The sequence below is a fragment of the Condylostylus longicornis genome, unplaced genomic scaffold (assembly GCF_029603195.1).
Source record: "Condylostylus longicornis isolate FDR11 unplaced genomic scaffold, ASM2960319v2 ptg000135l, whole genome shotgun sequence".
Classification (NCBI taxonomy): Eukaryota; Metazoa; Arthropoda; class Insecta; order Diptera; family Dolichopodidae; genus Condylostylus; species Condylostylus longicornis.
The window spans coordinates 5,257,946-5,282,933 of NW_026578103.1; the positions used below are offsets into that span (position 1 = coordinate 5,257,946).

The 24,988-nt window shown below is 26.3% G+C and overlaps 7 protein-coding genes across 8 annotated transcripts; 3 read left to right on the top strand and 4 right to left on the bottom strand.

Moving 5' to 3' along the window:
* Positions 1-1,124: 1,124 nt before the first annotated feature.
* Positions 1,125-4,357, bottom strand: LOC129615141 (transmembrane protein 62-like). Of its 2 annotated transcripts, none has more exons than XM_055530219.1 (8): positions 3,795-3,824; positions 3,662-3,738; positions 3,483-3,599; positions 3,321-3,415; positions 2,859-3,226; positions 2,462-2,807; positions 1,678-2,405; positions 1,125-1,504 (listed from the first exon to the last, which is right to left on the bottom strand). In XM_055530219.1, the coding sequence occupies exons 3-8, from the start codon at positions 3,535-3,537 to the stop codon at positions 1,480-1,482; spliced, it is 1,617 nt and encodes a 538-aa protein (XP_055386194.1). In that variant the 5' UTR covers positions 3,538-3,599; positions 3,662-3,738; positions 3,795-3,824; the 3' UTR covers positions 1,125-1,479. The 2 variants fall into 2 exon arrangements, with proteins under 2 accessions (XP_055386194.1, XP_055386193.1); XM_055530218.1 differs by lacking the exon at positions 3,795-3,824 and adding an exon at positions 3,849-4,357 and having other exon boundaries at positions 1,126-1,504; positions 3,662-3,794.
* A 1,265-nt stretch (positions 4,358-5,622) lies between these two features.
* On the top strand, positions 5,623-13,568 carry LOC129615284 (UDP-N-acetylglucosamine--dolichyl-phosphate N-acetylglucosaminephosphotransferase). The gene is made up of 5 exons (XM_055530410.1): positions 5,623-5,874; positions 5,930-6,050; positions 6,119-6,332; positions 6,396-6,630; positions 12,879-13,568. The coding sequence occupies exons 1-5, from the start codon at positions 5,729-5,731 to the stop codon at positions 13,366-13,368; spliced, it is 1,206 nt and encodes a 401-aa protein (XP_055386385.1). The 5' UTR covers positions 5,623-5,728; the 3' UTR covers positions 13,369-13,568.
* Positions 6,920-9,945, bottom strand: LOC129615282 (uncharacterized). Its single transcript, XM_055530409.1, has 2 exons — positions 9,102-9,945; positions 6,920-9,032 (listed from the first exon to the last, which is right to left on the bottom strand). The coding sequence occupies exons 1-2, from the start codon at positions 9,452-9,454 to the stop codon at positions 7,913-7,915; spliced, it is 1,473 nt and encodes a 490-aa protein (XP_055386384.1). The 5' UTR covers positions 9,455-9,945; the 3' UTR covers positions 6,920-7,912.
* LOC129615286 (non-structural maintenance of chromosomes element 1 homolog) lies at positions 11,559-12,820 on the top strand. The gene is made up of 2 exons (XM_055530412.1): positions 11,559-12,130; positions 12,198-12,820. Exons 1-2 carry the CDS (start codon positions 11,876-11,878, stop codon positions 12,642-12,644), a joined length of 702 nt encoding a protein of 233 aa, XP_055386387.1. The 5' UTR covers positions 11,559-11,875; the 3' UTR covers positions 12,645-12,820.
* A 10-nt stretch (positions 13,569-13,578) lies between the features above and the next one.
* LOC129615285 (RNA-binding protein 42) lies at positions 13,579-15,102 on the bottom strand. Its single transcript, XM_055530411.1, has 3 exons — positions 14,965-15,102; positions 14,094-14,899; positions 13,579-13,975 (listed from the first exon to the last, which is right to left on the bottom strand). Exons 1-3 carry the CDS (start codon positions 15,003-15,005, stop codon positions 13,854-13,856), a joined length of 969 nt encoding a protein of 322 aa, XP_055386386.1. The 5' UTR covers positions 15,006-15,102; the 3' UTR covers positions 13,579-13,853.
* An 891-nt stretch (positions 15,103-15,993) lies between these two features.
* Positions 15,994-19,188, top strand: LOC129615096 (menin). The gene is made up of 2 exons (XM_055530162.1): positions 15,994-17,723; positions 17,795-19,188. The coding sequence occupies exons 1-2, from the start codon at positions 16,140-16,142 to the stop codon at positions 18,338-18,340; spliced, it is 2,130 nt and encodes a 709-aa protein (XP_055386137.1). The 5' UTR covers positions 15,994-16,139; the 3' UTR covers positions 18,341-19,188.
* Positions 19,189-22,972: 3,784 nt separating this feature from the next.
* On the bottom strand, positions 22,973-24,868 carry LOC129615146 (radial spoke head 1 homolog). The gene is made up of 5 exons (XM_055530225.1): positions 24,865-24,868; positions 23,998-24,077; positions 23,892-23,937; positions 23,711-23,830; positions 22,973-23,655 (listed from the first exon to the last, which is right to left on the bottom strand). Exons 1-5 carry the CDS (start codon positions 24,866-24,868, stop codon positions 22,973-22,975), a joined length of 933 nt encoding a protein of 310 aa, XP_055386200.1.
* Positions 24,869-24,988: the final 120 nt, after the last annotated feature.

Sequence of the window (24,988 nt, forward strand, 5' to 3'; positions counted from 1 at the left end):
TATACAGATTGACTTTTCTATATATATAAACTAGCTATACATAAAATTTATATTTTATTAAAAATATAAAACTAGTTTGGTTAAAATTAAAACAAATATATTAAAACAAAAAATTTTTAAATTTTTTATTACAAAATTACAAGGGTGTTACGTATAGAGAGAGCTTTACTTTATTTTTTTAATTATTTTACACCAATTTCATTTGAGAAATCAGTAAAAAAACCCAAAATAAAATTTTATACAAAATTAATATATATAAAAAAGCAAGATCTAAAATGTTAACAAACCCGTATACGTATAGGCTCTTTATTACATACCCACGAACATTAATCATTACACTTTAAACAAGAACTTAAAATGTGCAATACGAAACTTCATATGTATGTACGTCTGTACATATATTCTTAGTTTGCCTTAATATTTATATAACAAATTTATATTATTAATACATTGAGAGAGTGCATTTCACATCTAACAAGTCACACACGTCAAGTTTACATTATACATGCAAAATTATATGGACTTATTCCTTGAACAAATAAGGATATTTCCCTTTAACAATTTAAGTCTGGAGCTCGTACATTTTCAATGCTTTTAGTGGTAATGTCTAATTTTTCAATGTAGTCTTCGAAAATTTTACTTGTAGATACCAACACTTGTGGCGAATATGTAATAATTATTCCTGTTTGAATTATGTTACTAATCCTGATAAAAATCCTGTAACACAACTTCTCACACAACAAGAGAAGTTATAGTAAAATTTAAATTTACGTAAGACGGTAGCACAAAAATTTTCTCACAGAAACCTAAAACAACTTCTTTTAACCAAAATTACTGCCTGTTTAATTTAACTGTTACCCTAGTACACACAATTTTTAAAGTTATTCTTAAGAAGAAAGATTTAGTTATAAATAAAGTAATTTTTAAAATAGAGTAAAGAACTTTCTTTAAATCCTTAAATTTCTAAGCATCTAATTACAAACAAATGGTTTGGTGGACTACGTTGTTTTTCTGTAAAAAGCTTACATCTGTTTCCTGAAATTTCATTTGAAATTTGTCTACATAGTACTTAAAATAAAATTAAAAATATGTTTTTGTTTTAACACATTTATTAAATTATCCTTAACTAAAATTTTTGAAACTTCGTACTTACAGAATGTATTATGTACATTAAAATTATAAAATTACATCAATTTTTAACCGTCGATAAATTTTTAACCAAACGTAGAGAACACTTACACTATGCAATTATGAAAAATAAAATAACGAAATATATAATACACATTTCTGCAAGGTATGAATGATGTGTTCAAACTGTTTAAGTTAAATATTAAATTAAAAACTCTCAAATTAATAAATTATATAATTAATTCCATAATCTTAATTTATAAGCCTATAATAACTTAAATAAATAACTTTTTTTGTAAAATAACTTTGGTATTATTTTCGTTGACTTGATTTTTGTTCACGTTCAAGCTATTACAACCATACGCTGCTTATCAACCTGCAAATATTTTTTTAAAATATTTTTTTTTAAACATTAATTTAATTATAGCACATACATATTTACCAGGATTTTTTAAGACGCTTCAAGTGTATGAAAAATGATGCGTCTTAGAAAACACTGATCAATAATTTAGTAGTTTTCTATTTACTTAATTTAACAATTGTACTTACTCAAAATGCTTTTTCGGAATGTTTTTTGCGAAATAATAGAGCATAACATGATAAACTACTGACCATGTTCTGAAGGGTGATAAAATAAATGCGAAAAACCCATGAATCCAAAGAACAATAAAAGCTAAAATAATTTCAATTAAAATCAAAAGTGAAAACGGAAAATTTCTCCAAAATTTCGCAAACATGCTAATACAAAATTTTTTCCGATGTGATAAGTCAACTGGTTTTTTGTTATCGCTAAGCAAATTAAAACGCTTTTTTACCTCATATGCATATATAAAATGTAAAGGAAATTGGCAGAATGTTAACTGAAAAGCTCCATAAATATATGTAAGAGTTCCCGGAACAAAATGGCCTTTAACAAAATATCCCCACAAAAATACCACACCCATATATCCATCAACAATTTCAATAAAAGACCAAGGTCCAATAGAAATATAGATGCAGTATGAAATTAATGGTACAAAAAGACGATCAATTGATGACAGAAGACCAAAATTTGTCACGAAATTTCGCAATATTTTACTTTTTATTCTGGGTTTCTGTACTTTTCCACATCGTACCAATTCAAAGATGATACGAAAAATACATAAAGGTATAATACATCCTGCAAGAGCTATTCCGTAGATAATTTGAAATATTTGAGTTAAATCAAATGTAAGAATAATGCTTGCCAATACATCGAAATTCATTCGAGTCCCATCTAACGAAAATGGATGTTTAATCTGCAAAAATTTGAAAATATTCACTGTTAACCCAAATAAATGTGTTTTATTCTTACAAACTTGACATTCCCATCCATTGTCCTGACATGAATGAATATATTATGTATTCCACTTTTAAATTTGGATGGATCCCATGCTACCACATGTAGAACATCACTAACTTGCAAACAGTTTACCCAATTTTCCAGATGGTCGTCAAATTTTATTCTGCAATTTTCTACTTTTGTAGGAGCAAATATCAGTATTCGAATAAACTTCGAGTTTTTTTGTATACTAATATTTTCTTTATGAGGCATATTATACAAAGCATTCTTTGGATTTGTTACTAATATTATGGGCCATTCATTATAACGAACATCGGTAAATGAAAACAAACCATGATCGAAAGCAGCTACGCGAAATCTGAAATTAAAATATAAATTTTTATTTACTATTCATTCAAATTTATTATACAGGCGATGTTTTTTCCAATCTCCCAGTTCCAACTCCAAAAACCCATTTTTATGTAAGGCATACATCCTTGGAATGAAACCTCCTTGTGTATGAAAATGACCACATAGATAAGCATAGTTTTCTTCGAAACTGCCTATAATTTCCCGTAATCCCTTTTCACCACCTGGCGACAAAATGCAAGATGTTGGATAATGTCCAAAAAGAATGGTATAATTTGAATTTGAAGCTCTCGCATCTTTATTCATTTTAACTAAATCTCTCAAATCACTAGCACTGAGCATTCCTACAAAATGAAGTTGTCTTTTTGGCCCTGGCTCTAAGGATGCATCAACAGCAATAAATGTATATTTTTCTCTTCCCACTACAATCTATAGAAATAGGAGTTTATATCAAATAATCAATAAAGAAAGAATAAAATAAAGTCTAAATAAATCTTTGTATTTTGATTTTATTCCTACCTACCTGCTGCATATAAGATCGCCTAAATTTTCTTCCTTGTACTGAATATTTTGAAAAGTAATTTAAGCTCGAATCACTGTGAGGCACATTAAAATAATCTAAAAATACGTGTCCAATAAAAATAAGTTTAAATATACAATGGCATAACCATATTTTTTTATTAACCATGATTTCCACGGACATCCATCCACAAAGTTTTTTCAGTAACATTTGCTGACATCAATGTGTTCCAATAAATATCCCACTCCTTCTCGTATGTCCTACTACTAAGTTTGTTTTTGTCTAGCATAATTTAAAAAATTTCAAAAGCAAATTTTACGATAGCACAAACTTGAACCACTAACCTTTTCCATCTGTTAGATCTCCTGTAGCCAATACAGCTTGAGGTTTTATTATGTCAATAGTACTTTTAGCAAAATCTCTAAAATCAGAAATTCTAGTTTGGTCTTCAAATATGCTGATATGTAAATCAGATACCTATAGGTTATAATTGTAAAATAAAAATTAAGTAATATATATTTAAATCTAAACCTGCATGAACCACATCAAATGATTATCCGAATTACCGAGAATCATATCATTCTGTTTTAAAAATAACCCTTTATTTCCCAGACTCTGTGCTTCCATTTTCAATTTTTCTAAAATTTCGTCATCAGTAAATATTTTACTAGCAAAATTAGCTATTAGTATTGAAGAAAGTATTATGATAACGAACACTAATAAAGCTGATATAGAATTCATCTTAAAATGTTTCTAAAAAAAATTTATCACCGCAAAAATTGTGTTTTTGATCGATGTTTTTTTAACGTTGGACAAAAAATGTAACATCAGAAAAATTCTATTAATCAATAAAATATTTAAATATTGAATATGTCACGGTTCTGTATGAAAATGTTTTAATTCTAATTTTATATCTTTTTATGTGTCAAAATGTAAACTTAAACTTAGGATCCCGAAGATAAAAATGTTTATTAAATTTTTTCTTAAAAAAACAAAATTGAACTTGACAACGGTTTTATTCTCTTACTTTACTCCTTCAAAACGTCAAATAAATGGAAAACACACTAAAACATTATGCAGTAGCAGTAGCAATATTCTTGACATAACAAAATATAAAAAGAATTGCTGTCAGCAGTTTATATATATGTATATCGGTATGTACATCACGTTTTACTTTAAAAATTACGTCATAAATCATATGAATTCCACGTGGCGTGATGGGTACCAAAAAACTCTATATTCTTTAGTATTATCGTCACAGAATTTTATTTTAAAAACATCTGAGCTAAGTACATTCTGAATACAGCAACAATTCAGTTAAAGTACGAGTTTATTATTTATATGCAGGAAATTTTAGTTTAACCAAGAAAAGTAGTTTTTCAAGAATTATTTCTTTTAATTAAAATTAATATTTAACAAACAATAGCTATGTTTATACTGCAAATTTTGCATATCAATGGTTAATACACATTTGGTATGATTATCATTTCATAAAATGAAATTAAACCAAATCAAATGAATTTCTTCATTCCGAAGTATATTTTATTAGTTCATACCATAAATTATGTTAAATTGTCAATATTAGTACAAAATTCAAAAGTAAACCTGGATATAAAATATTAATTTTCTCCATTTTTCGGGAACGAAATTTTTTTGGGAACGAATTGTCATGGCAACAATTCGTTCCCAAAATTTTAAGATTTCGTCTGGAACCTTAGCATTTCACCTGTATCCCATATTTCTACGATTATATTTTCCAAATACTGGTACTGGTCTGGATTTAATATGAACTACAAAATATGTGAATAGCCAATTATAATTTTATAACTGATAAGAAAAAATGCCTCTATTGACGTACAACTATTCACATTCGTTACGATACGATTTTGTGCATTTAGACGTAACCTTTCCGTTCCCTATAGTACAGATAGCACTCATTTATCTCTATAAATTTCAAATCATGACCTTATACGAGTATATTATGCTATACATATTTGTCTTTTTTTTTCTTAATTTGTTTAACATCTAGTTTCGAAACGTAACATCAACTCACTCGAGCAACTGTGGTAGAAACTGGTGCTATGTAGTATATGTTTAGTGTTAATTAAAAAATGCATACCAACAAATTTGTCAACGGCAATTTCATACATATACCTAAACAAAAAAATTAATTTCTTCACGGCAACACTAATTTAAGCTCTGCTCATAGCGGGCAATTATGTTGATTATATATGTATATATATATATATATGTGTGTGTGTATGTATATATAATATGTATGTATACGCTTATATACTTATGCAGATAGAAACAAAAATTTATAATATCATTTAAAAAACTCTAGGTAAATCTAATTAACAAGTGTAATTTAATGTTGTTTCAACTATTAAAACCCGACAAGATCTTCTAAAATGTTGCACATTCCATTAATAGTCAATATTTTCATATCAATTGGAACATATTTAATGACATTGCGAATGATACCGCGATTTAAAGAAATGTTTATATCAGCCAGCTTGTATGGGAAAGATTTATGTAAAAAAACTTCAGATAAAATGTAAGAAAAATCAATATATTTTTGAAAACTAATTAAAGTTTGAAATTTTTTTTAGACCTGAATCTCTTGGTGTGATATCTGGTTGTATATTTCTTGTTGGGTTATTTTTATTCATTCCTATACCATTCAGTTTTAAAGAACAAACAACCAAATCAAACGAATTCCCTCATTCGGAAGTATATTTTATAGAAATCTAAAAACTAATAAAACATCTTTTTAATATCCGAAAACTTATTTTTAATAGTTTGTCGAATTAGTAGCTGCATTGTTGTCAATATGTTGCATGATTTTGTTAGGATTTGCTGACGATGTCTTAAATTTACGGTGGAGACATAAACTTTTATTACCAACCATTGCAACATTACCTATATTGATGGTATATTATGTTAATTTCAATTCAACGACAATAATTATGCCAAAATTCATAAGGCCATTAATAGGTCATTCATTAAATATAGGTAAAATTAATTTTGTATAAACAAGTTACTGCAATAGAATAGACTAAAAACTACTTTCTTTAGGTGTTCTCTATTACATATATATGGGAATGTTAGCAGTATTTTGTACTAATGCTATCAATATTTTAGCTGGAATAAACGGGTTGGAAGTTGGGCAGTCCATAGTTATTTCAATTTCAATACTAATATTCAATATTATTGAAATTTTAAATAACAATCAAATTAGTGGACATTTATTTTCCATTTATTTAATCACACCATTTCTAACCACATCTCTTGCTTTATGGAATTATAACAAGTAAGTTTTCTATTTCTTATCAATTTTTTAATAGCTTTCATTTTTGCTCTAATTGAAAGAATTTTAGTTCCAATTTTAAACCAGAAACACAACTGCTATAGTAAAATATGTATTCGATATGTATTCTTATTTAATTTTTACACATTATTTATACAAGTAACGTGTATGTATGTATATGTATGTACATATTATGAAAAAAATTGTTAAGCTGTGAACATGGTTCATAGGTCCATTGGTCTATCATGAATGCCTATTTACTATGAATGTATTTACGAAAAGTGCCTATCAAATTAGTTAAAACCTGAAATAAATAGTATTAAATAATAAATGTGAAATAATACCTTCACTTATCTAAATGAAAGAATTATTGATTTTTAAAATACAAAAAACTTTTAATTTTCGTATATTTTTATTGTTAATATAAAATTAAACTAACTTATGTTAAAAATAATATTTTAAATATAATAACAAAAAAGTATAAATATATATAATTCAAATTTTTTATGCTTATAAATTACAAACTTCAATCATAAATTCATTTAGTACCTAATAATATTGTTTTCTTGCTAAAGAAACATAAGATTCTTTCTTTGCATTTTTAATGCTTCAGTTCTTGCCACTGTAGGCAATAAAATCCTTTATCGTAAATATTTTTGAAAATTTCAAAAATTTTTACAGCAGTCTTTTAAGTATATTTAAATATATTCTAATTTATTTCATTGTTATTCACATAATGTTTTATCATACAAAGCAAAAACACAAAATTATATTTCATAAGAGTTACAGTAAAATTAAATTAATTGCATTATATCATGTTTTTGATGTGTTCCAAATTCCAAAACTAAAATATTATGTTTCAAAAGATATATGTATGTACATGCGCATGAGTTGGACAGTAGTTGCTCATACATATGCACATATACACATATACACATATGCACATATGCACATATTATTATAAACTACCTCAAACTTAATTACTTATTTTATATAATTGAATTATATTTTAAAGTGTTCAATTTGCAATTTGAAAAAGTATAAATGTAAAAGAAATACTTCAAAGCATTTTGAAAAAGGAATGTTTCAAAATGCTTTAAATGTTTTTTTTAAGTATCAAAATTTGAAAATTTCAGCTTCTTGTACAAATTATATGAAATCGCATTATAAATTATTATTTGAAATTTTTTGCAACTTATGCTTTTAAAATATATTATACTATCCTAATGCATAATATTTTTATTATTATTATTAACTAACTCAAACTTATACATGCATACTTAATTCATTTTCTATATTCATAATCATCATTTATTGAAACAAACATATTTACTAACAGATTGTTGAATTTCCAAGAATTATTTTCAACGTAATCTGGAGAATAATATTTATCACTATATCTATGCTGTTTCGTTAAACCTACTTTACCATCTATGTACAGTCCACTAGCAATTAAATTTTGTATATAATTAGAATCAATTTGACCGTTTTTAATTTGTTTTGGAAAAAGTATTTCGTTTGTTTTTAAATTTTGAGGAACTAATGAAATTTTCGCATCAGATTTTGTTACTGATTCTATTGTTAATTTATCAACAATTTCATTAGGTTGATAACAATATCTACAATACCAGCCACCAATATGATTTAAGTCACCTATTAAAAGTGATGGCTTTTTAGTATTCAATAATCGTTCAGGATCACCTTTAAAATTTTTTTCTAAATCATTTATGGAACATAAAGCACTACTGATTTTGGTTCCAAGAGGATGTTGCCAAAAAAAACCATATACATTATATTTTAAACGAAATCTTGTTACTCCGCCGAAAGGACGGTCATTTCCATATTGAAAATATTTAATGGCTCTATAATTCAAAATTTCATCATCTTCACTAAATACAAAAATATCATTTAATTTTAAATTATCTAAATTTGATAATTTCGATTTGAATCCTTCGTAAGCTAATTTGGGTGTGCACTTCCCCTTAGAACTAATGTTATTACTAGGTGATTGCTCATCACATACTAAAATTCTTTTATAAAGCTCAGGAGATACCTTTAATTTTAATTTCTTCTCTATCGATACTTTATTGTAAAAATTATGTGTTGTTAATATATTTTTTGTTTTAAACGGTTTTTGACAAAGTATAAAATAATCAACTGATTTAGATAATTCTAATAATTGAATTTCCAAAATATCTAAGCTAATAAAATGCCCTGTTATCATATAGATTATTTTGTTTCTTAATTTTTCATTGATTTTGATTTTACTTTTTAAAGTTCTTACTCTAGAAGTCATTAAAGCACGCCATATAATTTCCGGTTGAGAACAATCTTTCCCATGCCATTCTACTTTGCAACGACATTCCTGTATATTTTTATAAAGAGCTGTATTATTGTCTTCATCGCTTTAAAAGAAAAATATATAATTATTTATAAAATTTGTATATTTCACAAAAATGCTTAATTTGCCTTACGAATCAATAATTGTTCCCTGCCGAAAACAAGTTACATTTTTATTTAAATTGCGACCAGACTCTGTAAAAATATAAAAATCATCTTCAAAATTTGCATGAGATTCCAAATCAATTATTGATATGTTTTTTTCCACATTAAAACCTTCATCATTTTTTAAATTTTTTGTAATAAAATACACAAAATCATCTTGCTTATTTCTGTTTCGGTTTTTACTACTAATAACTACATAGTTTTCAGTGGTTACACTATCCTCTTGTTGATAAAACCAATAAATTCCAAAAAGAATTATTTGCAGCAAAAATAAGCACCAGAACAGAATTTTAACTGTTGAACGAAATCTTTGAAGGTACATTTTTAAAATTTACATCTTTTATTTCTAAAAAAAGAAAATTTTGCTTCTTTTTTCTCTTAATATTAACACGCCCAAAAATATTATAGATGTTACATGCGTAAATATTTAACAGAAATAATTGTGATGTTCATTTTTGAAATTATGGCCAATATGCATATTAAAAATTATTATGAATATATTCAAAGTATTGTTAAATTTTATGTATTATTTTTAAATTTAACTTTGAGTATTTGAGTAAATGACTTCACTTTTTGATTCTTGTTGCACAAGTAAATTTAATCGTTATTCTGTCTGCTGGCTAAAATCTTCTTAGTCAAAACAGCTGAGTGTTCAAAACAACATTTGACGATAATAAGGCACATGTTTTTGGCGTTTCTTCATTTTTAATCTGTAAATAAAAGTGTTTACACAAATTTTGGTAACACAAAATTTTGTATAGGATAGCTAATACAATTTTTAACCTTAAGGAAAGTTTGCATTGACTAGTTATTGCATCAACAACTTTAACTTTTATTTTTGCTTTTACTTTTTAACTTTTTAAAAAACTACATACTTTTTCTATTAGTACAGTTCGACAGTTCACTAACTATGCATCAAAAACTCTACAATTTTGTTATTAATAGATTTAAAATTTCAAAAACGGGTTGGCTTAATAGACCACGAAAAGTTATATAAAAACATAACATATTAGGTTCCTTCACAAAACAGAATTAAATTTTAACTCAATTATACTTAAAAAAGTAATAAGCTATGTTTTATTTTTTATGCCAAATATTTAACTTTTAGAAATTGTATTAAATTTAACAAAATATACTTTGACGTTGTCAAAATATAACTCAATCATTTTAATCAAGTAATTTTAAAGAGTGTCTAAGTGTCGACTCTCGAGACATATTTTTTTTAATAAATAGGTCTGATGCCGGTTCTTTTATTTTATTTGTATGAAATTGCGACAAATTAGTTTTTATCTATGCAAGTACGTCTGTTAAAATGTTATATGAAGGAACAGAGTGGGTTTTAAAAGCAGTGCTGCCAGAAACTCTGCAGAAGAATATGCTGGAATTAGGTTAAATTTCAGCCCGATTTATTCTGAGTTTGAAGGAATTGCTACCAATATTAATACTATTATTTAAATTTCTAGTGAAGTTGTTAATATTAGATTAGAATTTACTGAATTTTATCCAGGTATCGCCGTCTTGTTTTATGTAAAAATATACGTACTAAAATTTTTTTAAACTTTAATAATGCGTATTTGTGAATTACAGTTATATTTAATTACTAATTATATCATCAATTTTATTTATTTTAATAGTTGTTTACTGCATTAGCATCAAAACAAAAATACAAAAATGAAAACAGCAGAAATAAAGAAAAGAAATGAGGATTTATTTTTATAATTTTTTACAACAAGAAATACTACTTAAAAAATAAATACATACTTTTAGTTGGGTATAACGTATCGGTATAACAATAATGACTTCTTTTTGATTTTCTATTATTCAAATTTTATATATACCTACACCAAAAATACTTCAGAATGAACCAGCTTTTATATTATCATCTATAACAGTTTAAGGTGTTTAACCTTTACAACCCATTTGTCGTTATTCCAATTTAATTTAACTTAATTAGTTTTCATATTAAAACAACTCAATTATCATTTTAAAAAAACAGAATATTAAACAGAATAATTTTAACAACATATCAGTGAAATTAAAATATCATTTTTTTTTGGAACAACCTACCATTCTGATATTTCTTATAAAACGTTTGAATTTCACTTCAAGCTATGAATCGTGCAATTTGTAGCGGACAAACTGGGCCAATCTAAAGCCATTGGCAAATCTGACTATAAATTTGATTCTCAACACAAATATATATAAAGGAGTCGCAAATCTTACCTTCTTGGTGTTACATATCTCGTGACCAATTGAATTTTTAGAGTTCACATAAAATTTGGAATGAATTGTTTATCTATAAATATACATGATTTGAATGACAATATAACGTGTACTTCAAAACTTTTGCAACATGTTTCGGTATTTTACGCCTTAGAACGCAATCTAATCTGGAAATGTCCAATAGTAATATTGAATCTTTTGAATTTTCAGGGCAATACTTAATTTCATGACTTAATTTTAAGGTTGTTATAATTTTATAAAAAAAAGTACAAGTTCTTCTTAAGATTTAAAAAAAATGGACTTTGAAAAGAGCCGTTTAGTTTAATTAATCTTAAAAGCTCCATTTAGGCCAAATAGGCAACACTAGTTCAAAATTCAAATTTAAAAATCTAATAGACTACACATATGAAGCCATCTAGTAAACTATGGTAAATCTCAGTTTTACATACATCTTACTGGTAGTTACTTAATCTGGTTTGTTTAGTTGACTTTTTTGAGTTCATAATCTAATAAACCAAATATGTACTCAGATGTACATCGAATCCTCTTGCAAGCTTGTGCAAATAATGGATGCTTGAAAATTAATAACGCTTTGCAAATTTTAGAAAAAGCAATTGAAGGGAATCAAGACCAGGAAAACGAAATCAATAAAGAAAACCTTAAAAAGTATATTAAAGAAATAAATAACAAAATCTCAAATATGGGTCAGAAACTTGAAGTAATAAAACATGAATTTTTAAAAGAAGATTTCCTAGTTTTCGCTAATACTGTCCAAGTAAGTTAATGTGTAAGAAATTCAATCGAACAACAATTTTGTATTATTTGTTTTGACATTGCAATAGGATTCAATAAATGAATTCCAACTTCAATATAACCCTGCTGAGTTGATGTATTTGAGAATTTTGCTAAGAAAAATTGTAGAACATCCAGAACATTGCTTGAAAATTATTTTAGCAATCAACAGTGTTTGTGATGTAAAAGAAAAAAACATTCCTAAAGCTCAAGCCGAAAATCTTTTAGATAACTGGAAAAACTTAGGCTATTTTATAATCGAAAATGACTGCGTGTGGTTAGGACCACGGGCAATCGTAGAATACGGCAATGTACTAAAACTACAGTTCCCTAATGAAATTCAGACTTGTCCGCAATGCAAAGTTGTTGTTTTTTATGGAGTTAAATGTGGAAATGAGAACTGTGAGACTTCATTTCATCGAAATTGTGTTGCGGAACATTTAACACATTTTTCCGATTGCCCATCTTGCAAAACCTTGTGGAAAGGCACAAAGTAGTTGTATATTCAAATCTTAATATATGCATTAATCATTTAAAAACGCTTCCAACAAGGTTTGGAAATATTTTTGGCATGATTTTGATGTTGTAATTTTATACTAGTATACATACTTAGTTGAATATTCATACATGTATATTATTTTTAATACAAAAAAATATTAATAATTTTATTGAAATTAAAAATATTTGATTTACAAAATTTGTTTTATTTATATAAAATATTTTTTTTTCAGATATCCAGCTGAAATTTTTGTTGGCGATACATTTTGTTATTTTGCTGGAATGACTTTCGCTGTTGTTGGAATTTTAGGTCATTTTAGTAAAACTTTGCTTCTATTTTTTATACCGCAAATTGCAAATTTCTTATACTCAGTACCTCAATTGTTTCATCTTGTGCCTTGCCCAAGGCATCGGTTACCTAAATATAATAGTGAGACAGATTTACTTGACATAAGCTCAACAATTTTTGTTAAAAATGGTTTAGGAGTTTTAGGTAGGACATGTGTTTTTTTGTTCCGTTATTTTAAACTAATAAAATGGCAAGAAAACAAGGATGGAACCATCACTACAAATAATTTCACATTAATAAACTTTGTGTTACATGTATTCGGACCGGTTCATGAAAAAATTTTAACAAGGATGCTTTTAGGATTACAAGTTGTGTGTACATTAATAGCTTTCACTATAAGATATCCTATGGCAAAATATTTTTATGATACTTGAACTTGCTATACAAAGATGTACATATGTTTGTAATCTTTAATAAAGTGACTGAAAACACTATTTAAAATTTTCGTTTAAATGTATACTTAAATCATAAGAAAAATCATGTAAACCAAAAACATTTTGCATTAATTTATATTTATATTATAAGACAATTTATATTTGTATATTACATTATAATAAAATGAGCATAATTTGAATTTTTGTTAGGATTTCAATGTCACTCGACAATTAATAAAATAAAAGTTGCTTTTTTAAAACTCTTTATATTACGATAAACATTATTATGTACATATTGTTAAAGACTTTAATATCATTTAATATACAAAATTAAATTTATTAAAGTTACAAAAGTCAAATAGCCGTCCAATTGCTTTTTGTTTCTCGCAGTGTTTTGTTCTCAAAACTTCTAAAACTTTATTTCAATACAGTTACAGGACTTGATATACAGATACGTATAAAACTATAAATTTCAAAACAGAATGTTATTTTTGAAACATTTGAACCAAAACCTGCTTCTCCTTCTCTTTCTTCCTAACTATATCCAAACTACGTTGCTTCCACGTACTTTTTCTCAGTTTGATTGGCCTACTTCCAACATATCGGCCTAAAATTCAAAATATAAAATTTTTTTTATATTTAACATATGTACATATTTTAAAGTCTTATAAATTTAGTATTAAAATCTTTATCTATTTTTTTTTCTACACGAATATTCTACGTACCATCCATTTCTTTCATAGCTTTTATAAAGTCTTGAGGCTCGCGGAAGCTTACAAATCCAAAACCTTTACTTTTTCCAGTTCTTTTGTCTCTAATAACTCTGGCTCTTTGAAAGGAAGGATACTTGTTGAACGTTCTTGTTAAAACTTCGTCATTTACATCATTACCTAGATCCCCACAAAATATTCTAAAATCGTCATCAGGCCAATCGGCTAAAGAAGTATCTTCCCAAATTTGACCACCAGCTATTCGTACCGTCTTCCTATCTTTTTTACGTCTCTCATTTACTTGGAACGATTGTAAAGCTGACGAAGCCTTTGCTGCTTTAATAGCTTCTTCAGCTATAGGATTAGGGCCTAATTTTTCAGCCTTTAATTTTTTTAACTTTTGAGTCACATCAAATTGGATTGTAGAAATATCGATTGCAGGCACCGATGAATGAGTTGTGTGCATAGTAGTTGTTCTACTAGTATATAATTTGGGTGCGGAAGCTAGGACTATAGGTGAGGGTTCCGTAGAATAAGCTTTAGAAGTAGTTTCGGTAGAACCAGATGTTGTACTTGGGACAAATGTTGATAAAAATGCTGGGGGCATAGGAGGTGGTGGAACAACCATTGATGAATGTTTGCTATTTGAAGTTGTTGTTGTTGTATTTGTTGAATTTACTGATTGAGAATTTGATATGGAGTTATGATGTTGTTGATTTAGCTTTTGTTGAACTTGGTTAAATGTGCTAGATCCTATCACAGGTCTTAACTGACTTGGAACAAACATTGTACTCTGAGTCTTAGAAATTTCCGCTTCAAATCTAGAAAAAGTTCATCAACATTTCTTAAAAATATAATATAAAGAGTTAAAAAGGGCATATCACACCTTGATATTTCGTCCTCCATATTTTTTCTTTTTGTACCCATTTTAATATTTCGACTTTAAAATCTTTTGAAATTTTTTTATTTACTACGCCAACGATTATAATTTTCTAACATAAATATATACATAACCTATACAAATTAGACAATTGTTTGAGTTTGAGCATTTGTGTATAGATACGTTAGTATTACCAATGTAGCACAATAATTTACTAAAAAACAGAGTTCTGAAACCTTTATATAAAAACAATAGTTTTTCAGCACTCAAACGATCATTTCTACATTTAAGTTGAAAAATGTAAGATGTGACGATTGAATGATGTAAATACAGTGTATGGTTTAGCCAAAAATATAATAAAAATCCAATTCACAACTTTACACATGTATTTTAGTTAATCATAAAAAAGGCAATGTTTAGATTAGGATAGAGCGTTTTTCTAATTTCAACTACTATAAAGTATAACAAGATTATTATACTATAAAGTAAAATAATAGTTTCCTGATTATGTTTGAAATTTTTTTTTTTACTAAATTTTCAAATTCTATTCACAAAAATACAATTTTTTTTTAATTTATTAGTTTTAAACAAACTTATTTGCAATTTATTACATAATCCTTTTTTTTAGCTCCATAATATTTAATTCAAAATTTGAAATTATTAAAGATAACAATTGTAAAAAAGTTTCAAAAATTTAACAAAGCTATAAAAATTAATATTTAAATAAGTATGAAATAACTATAAAATTTAAAGACTAGTTGCAAATAAACTAACTGGTAACTTATTAATCATTTTTTAAAAAATTTGATACTAGAGTCTTCAATTATTTTTGTTTTGTAATTCTATAGAAAGAGAGTTGAATAATTGAACTCCACGATACAAAACATCGAATCATTTTAAATAATATTAAAAAGATAAAGCGAGCGTGATATTCGTTTTTAAATATTGTGTTGCCATCATGTGTAAAAACGACGCGAACATCAGCTCAACAGTCAAAATAGTTGCTTGCTCAGTAAATTTTATAATCCCAGAGAACAGTTTTGCGACGTAATGAAAAATTACAAGTATCAAAATATAAAATTTATGTAGAGCAAAGAAACTGTTTTGTATACAAATTACAAAAATATAAGAAAAAAATATATGAGTGTTATTCGTAAAGATATTGCTTAAAAAACAATGAAATGGCGACGTCTGCATCAGTTTCCTCGTCTTCACAATCTAATCCTCAAAATGCAAGCGGCTTAATGGATCCATATCTAAAATCATTTTTTCCACTTAAAAGTACAGCAGATGTGGTAAAAATATTTCAATATGAACTTCAAAAAAACTCAGAGCCGGATCTAACTCTTCTTTCCGTGATTACCGGGTATATTGAAATAAACTTAACATCAGGTAGTTCTCCAGCAGCAGGAGCACATTACTATTCGAATAGTCAAGAAATTGATGCATGCTTAAATTCGTTTCCTATTTTAACACTAGAAGTTGTTGAAGATTTGTATAAAAAATTTCAAGTCAAGCTGAGTGTTATTGAAAAACCAAAAATTCGTCATAATGCTTCTGGGGCTATTTCTGGAGGATTTGCAAGTAAAGCTATAATTAAAAAGGTCTCGGATATAATATACTATTCCCTTATTCGAAGTACTTTAAAAGATAGAGCGCATTTGCAAAATTTATACAGTTATTTGTCAAGTCACAAATTGGATTGCTTTGGTGTAGCCCTTGGTGTTGTGGCTGGTATGCAAATATTAGGGTATAGAGATGTGCATTTGGCTATTTCTGAGGATCACGCATGGGTAGTTTTTAACCCAGGTACATCAAGTGGAAGTGGTAAAAATAGAACTAGAACACCAGCAGTATATGAAACAATAGAAGTAACATGGCATGGCAAAGGAAATGAAGATAAAAGGGGTCAGGATGTAAGTGCCGCAGTAGAATCTCACGTATGGCTTTATTTGAACGGACATTCTGTTATATGCGATCGATACATGGAAGTGGCCGCTATCGTGTCATCTATTAATATTGCTTTAACACCAAATAGTGATTGCTTGGAACTGGCAGAATTGCAACAGGCCCTTTTGTGGCTCTTATATGACTTAAAACATTTAGAAAAGTATCCTATGAGTCTTGGAAATTTAGGGGAATTGGAAGAAGTTTCAGCAACATACAAACGTCCAAATTGTGAAGAAATTTACAAGGAAGCTATAAAGTCAGCTAGAAAATATTATGAAAATCATCATGTATACCCGTATACATACCAAGGAAACTATTACTATCGCCAGATGAATTATAGGCAGGCCTTTGCTTCTTGGGCTAATGCAAGTGATGTAATACGATTGTACACGTATTCAAAAGATGATGAAGAGATTTACAAGGAATTTTTAGACATAGCGAATGAAATGATACCTTATATAATGAAAACAGAAAGTTCTGGACACTCTGCACGAAGTATTCTCAGAGATTCGGAATGTTTTGCAAATTTACTAAGATTCTACGACGGAATTTGCCAGTGGGAAGAAGGAAGTTTAACTCCAATTTTACACATAGGTTGGGCTAAACCACTAGTCAATACTATTTCAAAATTTGATTTTGAAATTAGATCGCAGGTAATAATTTATTGTGCAAAGGAGGAAGAGGAATATTTTCAAAATGTCAGTACAAAGTCAAATGAAGCTAATAGAAAATATATAAGATCAGAAGTTGAAAAGGGTAAAGAAATCGCATCGACTTCGCAATTACTAGATGGAAATAAATTTAAAAAAGATGAAGTAATAATCAAATCAAAATATACTTAATTAATAAAATCAAAAAATACTTAATTAATAAAATTTTTTTTCAGCCTAAAAAAACAGATATTCCGACTATAGAAGATATAACCGCAGCATGTGGTGAAAAAATATTGAATCCAGATTTTTTACTACAAGGAGGTGGAAAGCTTTTTGCTGAACAAAAGCAATTTAAAAATAAGCGGAATTCAAAAGAAGAATCTCGAATTGAAAAAAAAAACACGGTGCAAGCGGATATGAAAAAAAGCAGGGAATTTGAGTCCGAATTGTCACAAAATAAAGTCGATAATGAAAGCGGTTTTATTTTTCAGCAAAAACATCCAATAATAACTTTATATAGTTATAAAATGAAAGGATTGAAGGATCTACTAACTGCTGAAAAATTAAACACACATGCAATTTCATTGCAAGTAACCGCTCAATCACAGGTAGCTGGAAAGAAAGTTCGTTCCACCAATATTTCAAACCAATCTGGACAATCTGGATTTACAACTGTGAATAATAATAGCAACACTGATAAAATGCATTCATATCAAAACGCATCTAATTCTGATCTAGCAGAAAGTGGAACTAGACCTAAAAGAAATCGCAGAGAATGAAAGATTCAACTAAGGGGGGAATAAATAATGTCGGAAATTATAATATTTGAAATAATTATTTTCCATAATTATTTATGAGCTACCGTAGTAAATATTTGTACATAAAGCATTCAAAAAAAAAAAAAAATTGACCTGCACAATCAAGTAAGTACACATTTTTTTCTGAATTTTTTTTTGATAAAGTAAAAGTATTCTTTGTAATCAAACTAAAGTTCCCTTATCATTTTAAAGTTATTCAATATGTTTTTAAAAAAAATTATATTTTATTTATTACAAAATTTATATTTAATTATAAATTATTAACAAATAACGCGAAGTTATTTCCAAGCCAGTATTATATCAACAAAAAGTAATTTTAATTTTTTAAATTCTGTTAAGCTCAAAGAAAATAGTTTAATAATTTAAAGGAATAAACACTATCATTAGGAAACAAAATGCCGCTTTTGTAGTTATTAGTTAAATGCCTGGTAGCATTTGTAAGTTATTTTTGTCAAACTTTTTAAAGAAATTTCTAATATTCCAGCAAAAAGAAAATTGTTTTAAACAATCTTCCATTAATAATTCATATCCTTTTGCATCACCAATTTATTGTTGTTGAACAGCAAATTTTTATTTTTATTTTATAGCTTTATATTATAATTTAATATTATATTAACTTTGTCCATATTTAGAATACTTTAATATTAGTTTTATTTTTACAAATTTTCTTAGTATAGGAGATTTTAACTTAAAGTACAATTGTAAAAAAAATTTTTTTTTCTGCTATATTAATTATAAGCGCTAATTTATTTTCAAAGCATTTAATTCTTATAATTATACACATTAAAAATAATAAAAAATATATTATGCATATACACATACTATTTACATGTATGTATCTAATAGAATTGCATTCAATTTAAGTGTTTAAAGTTATGAAAAATTTAAAGATTTATTAAAATTTATTAATATAAATTTATAAATAATAAGATTAATAGTACAAGCAACAAAAATAGTAATTATTTTGATCAGTATGTACATCTCATGAGAAACAAAATTAAAAGAAATAAAGTTAAATAAAATAAGAAACGAAAAAGCTTATATAAATATATTTATTCTATTTTATATTACATTTCAATATCTTTCTGCACAAATACTTTGTATTTCAGCTTAAAATAAAAAAAATTAAACGTGAAGAATACTAATATTTTTTAATCTCACTTATAATTCTGCAGTGTAATTTTGTAATAATTTAGAATTTAAACATTAGTATTATCATGGAAAAGAAAAATCATCTCATTCAGAAAGTTTCAAAAGTTTTCATTTGAAATGTATCACATTTTTTTTTTAAATTCTACCTGATTACAAAATTTCATTAGTATTTTTTTTTCAATGGTGAAGTTACCTATAAAAACATAACATGCAATACAAATAAAATATTGGTTTGCAAATGGTTTCCTTTTACAAAAAGGAATTTATAACACAAACTAAATATTACAAACTAATATGACATTTACAATTTTAATAATATGATAAAATATTTGTGCTGAAAAAAAAATAAAAAAAGTTACAATTTTATTTACTTAAATATAAAATGGTTTGAATAAAATAAGCAACACAGTATTACAATGTAAAGTTAGTTATAATAAAAAATAATTAAGTAACAAGGTTTAATTATGTATGCGAATATGAAAAACCAAAAAAGGCTTCTGATATACGGAAACTTTGAAATATGTTAATTTATGAAATAGGCAAAAAATATGCAAATGTACGGTACATCATTACTTGTTCGAAATTTTTTTTCTATTCAACTTGAAAACTTTCCCCTATACGTAATTTTGAGTAGTTTTAATATAATTTTCAATTTTTCATTTTCCACATTTGAAATTATGAAAATTATATTTTTATAAATATCACATAAATTATTTTTATGGGATGGTTTCAAAGTTGAATTAAAAAAAAATTTCGCAAGCGACGATTATATCCATAAATTTTATGTGATATTTGAATGTCTTAATTTAAATTACTCTTACAAAGCTCTAAAAGAATACATCTTTTTTTTTTTGAAAAGTGAATGTTTAGAAATTCTATTATAACGATATACGAGTATCATCACTTTCCCTAATTTTTTTTTAACTTGAAATTAATTCCTTAAATGTAATTTCGATTTTAAAAATTATCTTCTTTAAGATAACCATCCTTTTTTTGTTGTTATTCCATAATGCAATAGGAAATCGAAAGCCCGATGAAATACAATCGCGCCTAAAACTTTCTAAAAATTTGATAATCCCTGGAATGTGATTTTAATGAAGGAAATCTTATCGGAATAATCAACAAATGCAGTCTTAAACTCGTTCGTCGGTAATAAGCATAAAACATTAAGTTTTTGAATTTTAAGCTTAAATAAAATGTTTTTTTCGTATAGGCTTTTTAACGAAACCCGTCTTACCCGTTCAATAATACTTTGAAATGCTGATCAATGATACTGATTGGTGGAATTCTAATCAGTAACTCTGATTGCAGGAAACAGTGATTTAAAACCCTCAATATTCTAGCTCCTATTTCAAAAAAAAAAGTAATTAATTTGGGCTCTACAGGTAAATTTAATTTATAAAAAACTAACTATCGCGATAAATTTTTTCGATATCGTTGAAACCTAAGATATTGCCATTTGAACTATTATTTATTAAATATGAGCACGCCTGTTTATGACAAATTTTTATTTTGTCTTAATAATTTACAGCTTTTTGTAACTGATTTACTTTTTATATTTATTAAGTTTGTAGAAAGTTTTGTGTCTCTGTTTTATTTAGCTTTGCAGAATTGGGGGGAAATAGAGACATAAAATTTAATAGTAAGAGTAAATTGTTAAAATATTTAAAAAATATATTTAAATATCTCCTTTTTATATATCCATTTCAATTAAAGTTGAACTCCAAGCAGTCTAAATTGAACTAATCAAATTGATGATTGGATTGTGAAAAAATGTCAAAAACATTTTTATTGATAAAAATTACAGTTTGACTAATCCGATAGTGATAAAAAAGTGAAAAAAGCGTTTTCAAGCTAAAATCGGTTTTTCACAAAAAGAAAACTGGGATAAGTGATGATACCAAAGCGATTAGCTACTTTTTAGAAAAAGGTAAATGAAAATGCTTAAATATGAGTCTATGTTCGAAATCATAAAAAATGGATATTTTTCCGTATATTAACTTAACAATAAGGTAAATTTTAGAGATGAAATCATATTTCTCCCTAATTTTTTGAAAAACACTTACCTTATTGAATAGTAAAGTTATGAATTAGAAATTTCCGTACATCATACATAATACGTTAGTTTTTAATTAACTGTGATGCAATTCAATTAAATGTGGTATAATATTATTATAGTAATAAAAACAAAATCAAATAAAAAAATTATACAAACTGTATTAAAAATATTGTATTAAGATTAAAAATTTAAAAATTTTTCTTCATATTTAAAATATATGTATGTATTTGTTTTGCTTTAATTAATTACATATAATTATTACCAACTTATTACCAACTTTTTTATTTAGGTCTGTTTTTTGCCCTTAATAAATTTATATTTATAAAATATATCTTTTATCAAAAATTAAGGCTTTAGTAACAATGATAATAAAGTTTGTGAAACAAAAAGTATAAAATACCAATGTATACAAAATTTGACAAAAAATTATTTAAAAAGAAAACAAAAACAAATTATTTAATTAAAAATGTAAACAAATTTTAAAACTCAAAAAAGAAAAAGTTTTGGAACATATTTTTACAAAATTAAACACAAAATTATTCAAAATTAAAAAAAAAAATGTTATATTTTTTTACTGAAGCTGAATAAATAATAAAACTATTGTTAATACAAATAATTCTTAAATGAATAGAAGAAAATATTTAAAAAAAGTATAAAAAAAGAACTCAAATCATAGGAAATCAGTAAGAGTCTAGCAAGGTGTAAGAAAACATTTCTATAATGTTCTAAAAAATATTTTCATTCGTCATAATTTTTTATCACTTGTATCAGTTTAAAAAAATATATCTGTGTACCTTTCTTGCCGATAACTTTTCCAAAAATAAATGATACAGGGACAATCTACATTTATCTCTTGGAAATATTAAAACTATTTAAAATATCTAAGAATAAGTGCGAAAAATAAATAAGCTCTATAAATATAAACTAATTAACTTCAATATTTCTTTTTAAAAATCAGATTGTATTGGTATATACGCACTCAGATTGTATTGGTATGCACGGCATAAAAGAAAACTATGGTTATTATTTTTTAAATTTCAAACTCCGCTAAATAAGTAATTGTAAAAGAAAATTCTTAAATCGTTTTAGAAAACAAAATTTAAAAAAATATATTAATACATAATATGTACACATGCAAATCCTTGCAGTTCTTACTTTTTTCTGTAAGCAATAACATAATTTAAAATCAAACGAATAGTTTTAACTGTTTAAATTCCTTTATAATCAATCTCTAAATTACCGTGAATATAGAAAAAATCAATAGAAATTACTAAATAAATGTTACTCTTCAAAAACTAATACGAAAGTGTTTTATTTATTAGTTCTAGTTTCGAATTATTATTCATTTATTTCACGTTGTTTCTATATACATATACTGATTATTACTCAGTACTGACTATAGATTTAGATGCGTTCGGTTCACATTCAGTTTCACATTCTTCTTGTTCAAATGGTTCTGGTTCTTTCATTGTAAATTCATTTATTTCACTTTCATTAAAAGAAAAATCACAAGTTGAATACTCTGAATCAGACAAATCCCAAAGCATCGATTTTTGAGGTAACTTTGAAAAATCATATTTTGATACAGTTTGAGAATACCATAAAGGAGGTGAAAGAACATTTTCCAACAATTTCGGGTGCTTATTATTTTGAAATTTTTCAGATATATTTTCGATATCATTTCCTTCAATTATTTCTTCTTTTAGTAAATTAATACTTTCAGATTTATAATATCCACTTAACATATATTTAGACATGAATGAAAAAATTCCTGGTCCTTGTGGATATTGATAATCATAATTTCCATGATATTTGTAAATTTGAAAATCTATTTCCATCGATCCTACCGGTATACCTTGAATCCAAGTTCCGCGAAAAACTGCGGTTTCGTTTTTGAATATATAACATCCTAAACCGTGCCGTAATCCTTTGTGCCAATTACCATCATATATATCCTCATTTGCATAAGTATATATACCAGAACCATGACGCAAATTTTTTTGCCAATTTCCATCGTATATGCTTCCATCCGGATAAAAAAATATGCCTTTGCCAGATTTTTGCCCTTCAGAAACATTCTTTGATTAAATACACAATTTTTTTTTCAATAACTATATTACCACGGCGGTATTGACCTAAATAACGGGCTCCATTTTGAAATACATATAAACCTATACCGTGTCGTTGTCCATTTACATAATCACCATCATATTGATCCCCATTTGGAAAAATCGCCCAACCTAATATTAGAGATGAAATTATTTTTTCATTCAATAAACTTTGATTCGCTTAAATAGTTACCTTTACCATGACGTTGTTTTATATTATTCCTGCCGCCAATATATATCTAATAAAAAAAATAATTACTACAGGGTCAAATTTGAGGTAGTAAGAAAATTATTTTTACTCCCATAAAATCTTTATCATTTTCCGCTTCACCCTCAAAACTATGAATTTCATTGCTAGACATCATTTCAGCATCCAAACCTATTTATTTTAATTTTATTTAATACGTATATGACGTAGGTACTTAATCTACATACATATAAAAATACAATTTTTCACGGAAAATCAAAGTCCTACTATGATTTCTAAAATTCATTTATTATTTATAATAATAATTTAAGAATTAAAATTAATTGTTAAACTCATATTAATATAAATTTTTTATATATATTAATATGAGTTTTAATATATATTAATATGAGTTTTAATATATATTAATATGAGTTTTAATATATATTAATATGAGTTTTAATATATATTAATATGAGTAAATATTAATTTTTAAGAAAAATCTTGTAAAACTTTGTGTATATAGATATATAATTATATATACTTGTGGGTATGTTCAATCTTCTTATATTTATTAATTTTATATCTGATTTATATTTATTGACTCGAATCCAGTACTGGGAAAAAAAATTTCCAGATTTCTGTCTTGACTGGTCCCTTTAGCTTTTTCATCCATAAAAAATTCAAAGTTTCAAAAAATTGCGAACGAAATTACCTGGCTAGAAAAAACTGAAAAAATCAAAAAGGGAAAAATTTGATTTTTCCTAAAGTTCGAATGATTGATATTCCGAAAGTACACAAAATACATAATCAAGTAAGGTGTTTATTTTAAGCCCCTTACTAGATTTTTCAGACACTGTTTGTTTAAAGCCCTATCTTTTTCGGAACGGAAGTTATAATCAAAAACGCTTATCTCGAAATTTCCTTGTATCTCGAAAACACTTGAGATTTCGAACCTAGTCCGGAACAAAAGTTTTACCCATTTTCGACCCTCTAACCAATGGTATATGTTGTTGAATATCTTTCTGAAGCAGCCTGTATATTTATCTACATACTCGTATAAACATAAATTTACGAGTAAAGAAATAGGTATCTGACGAGTA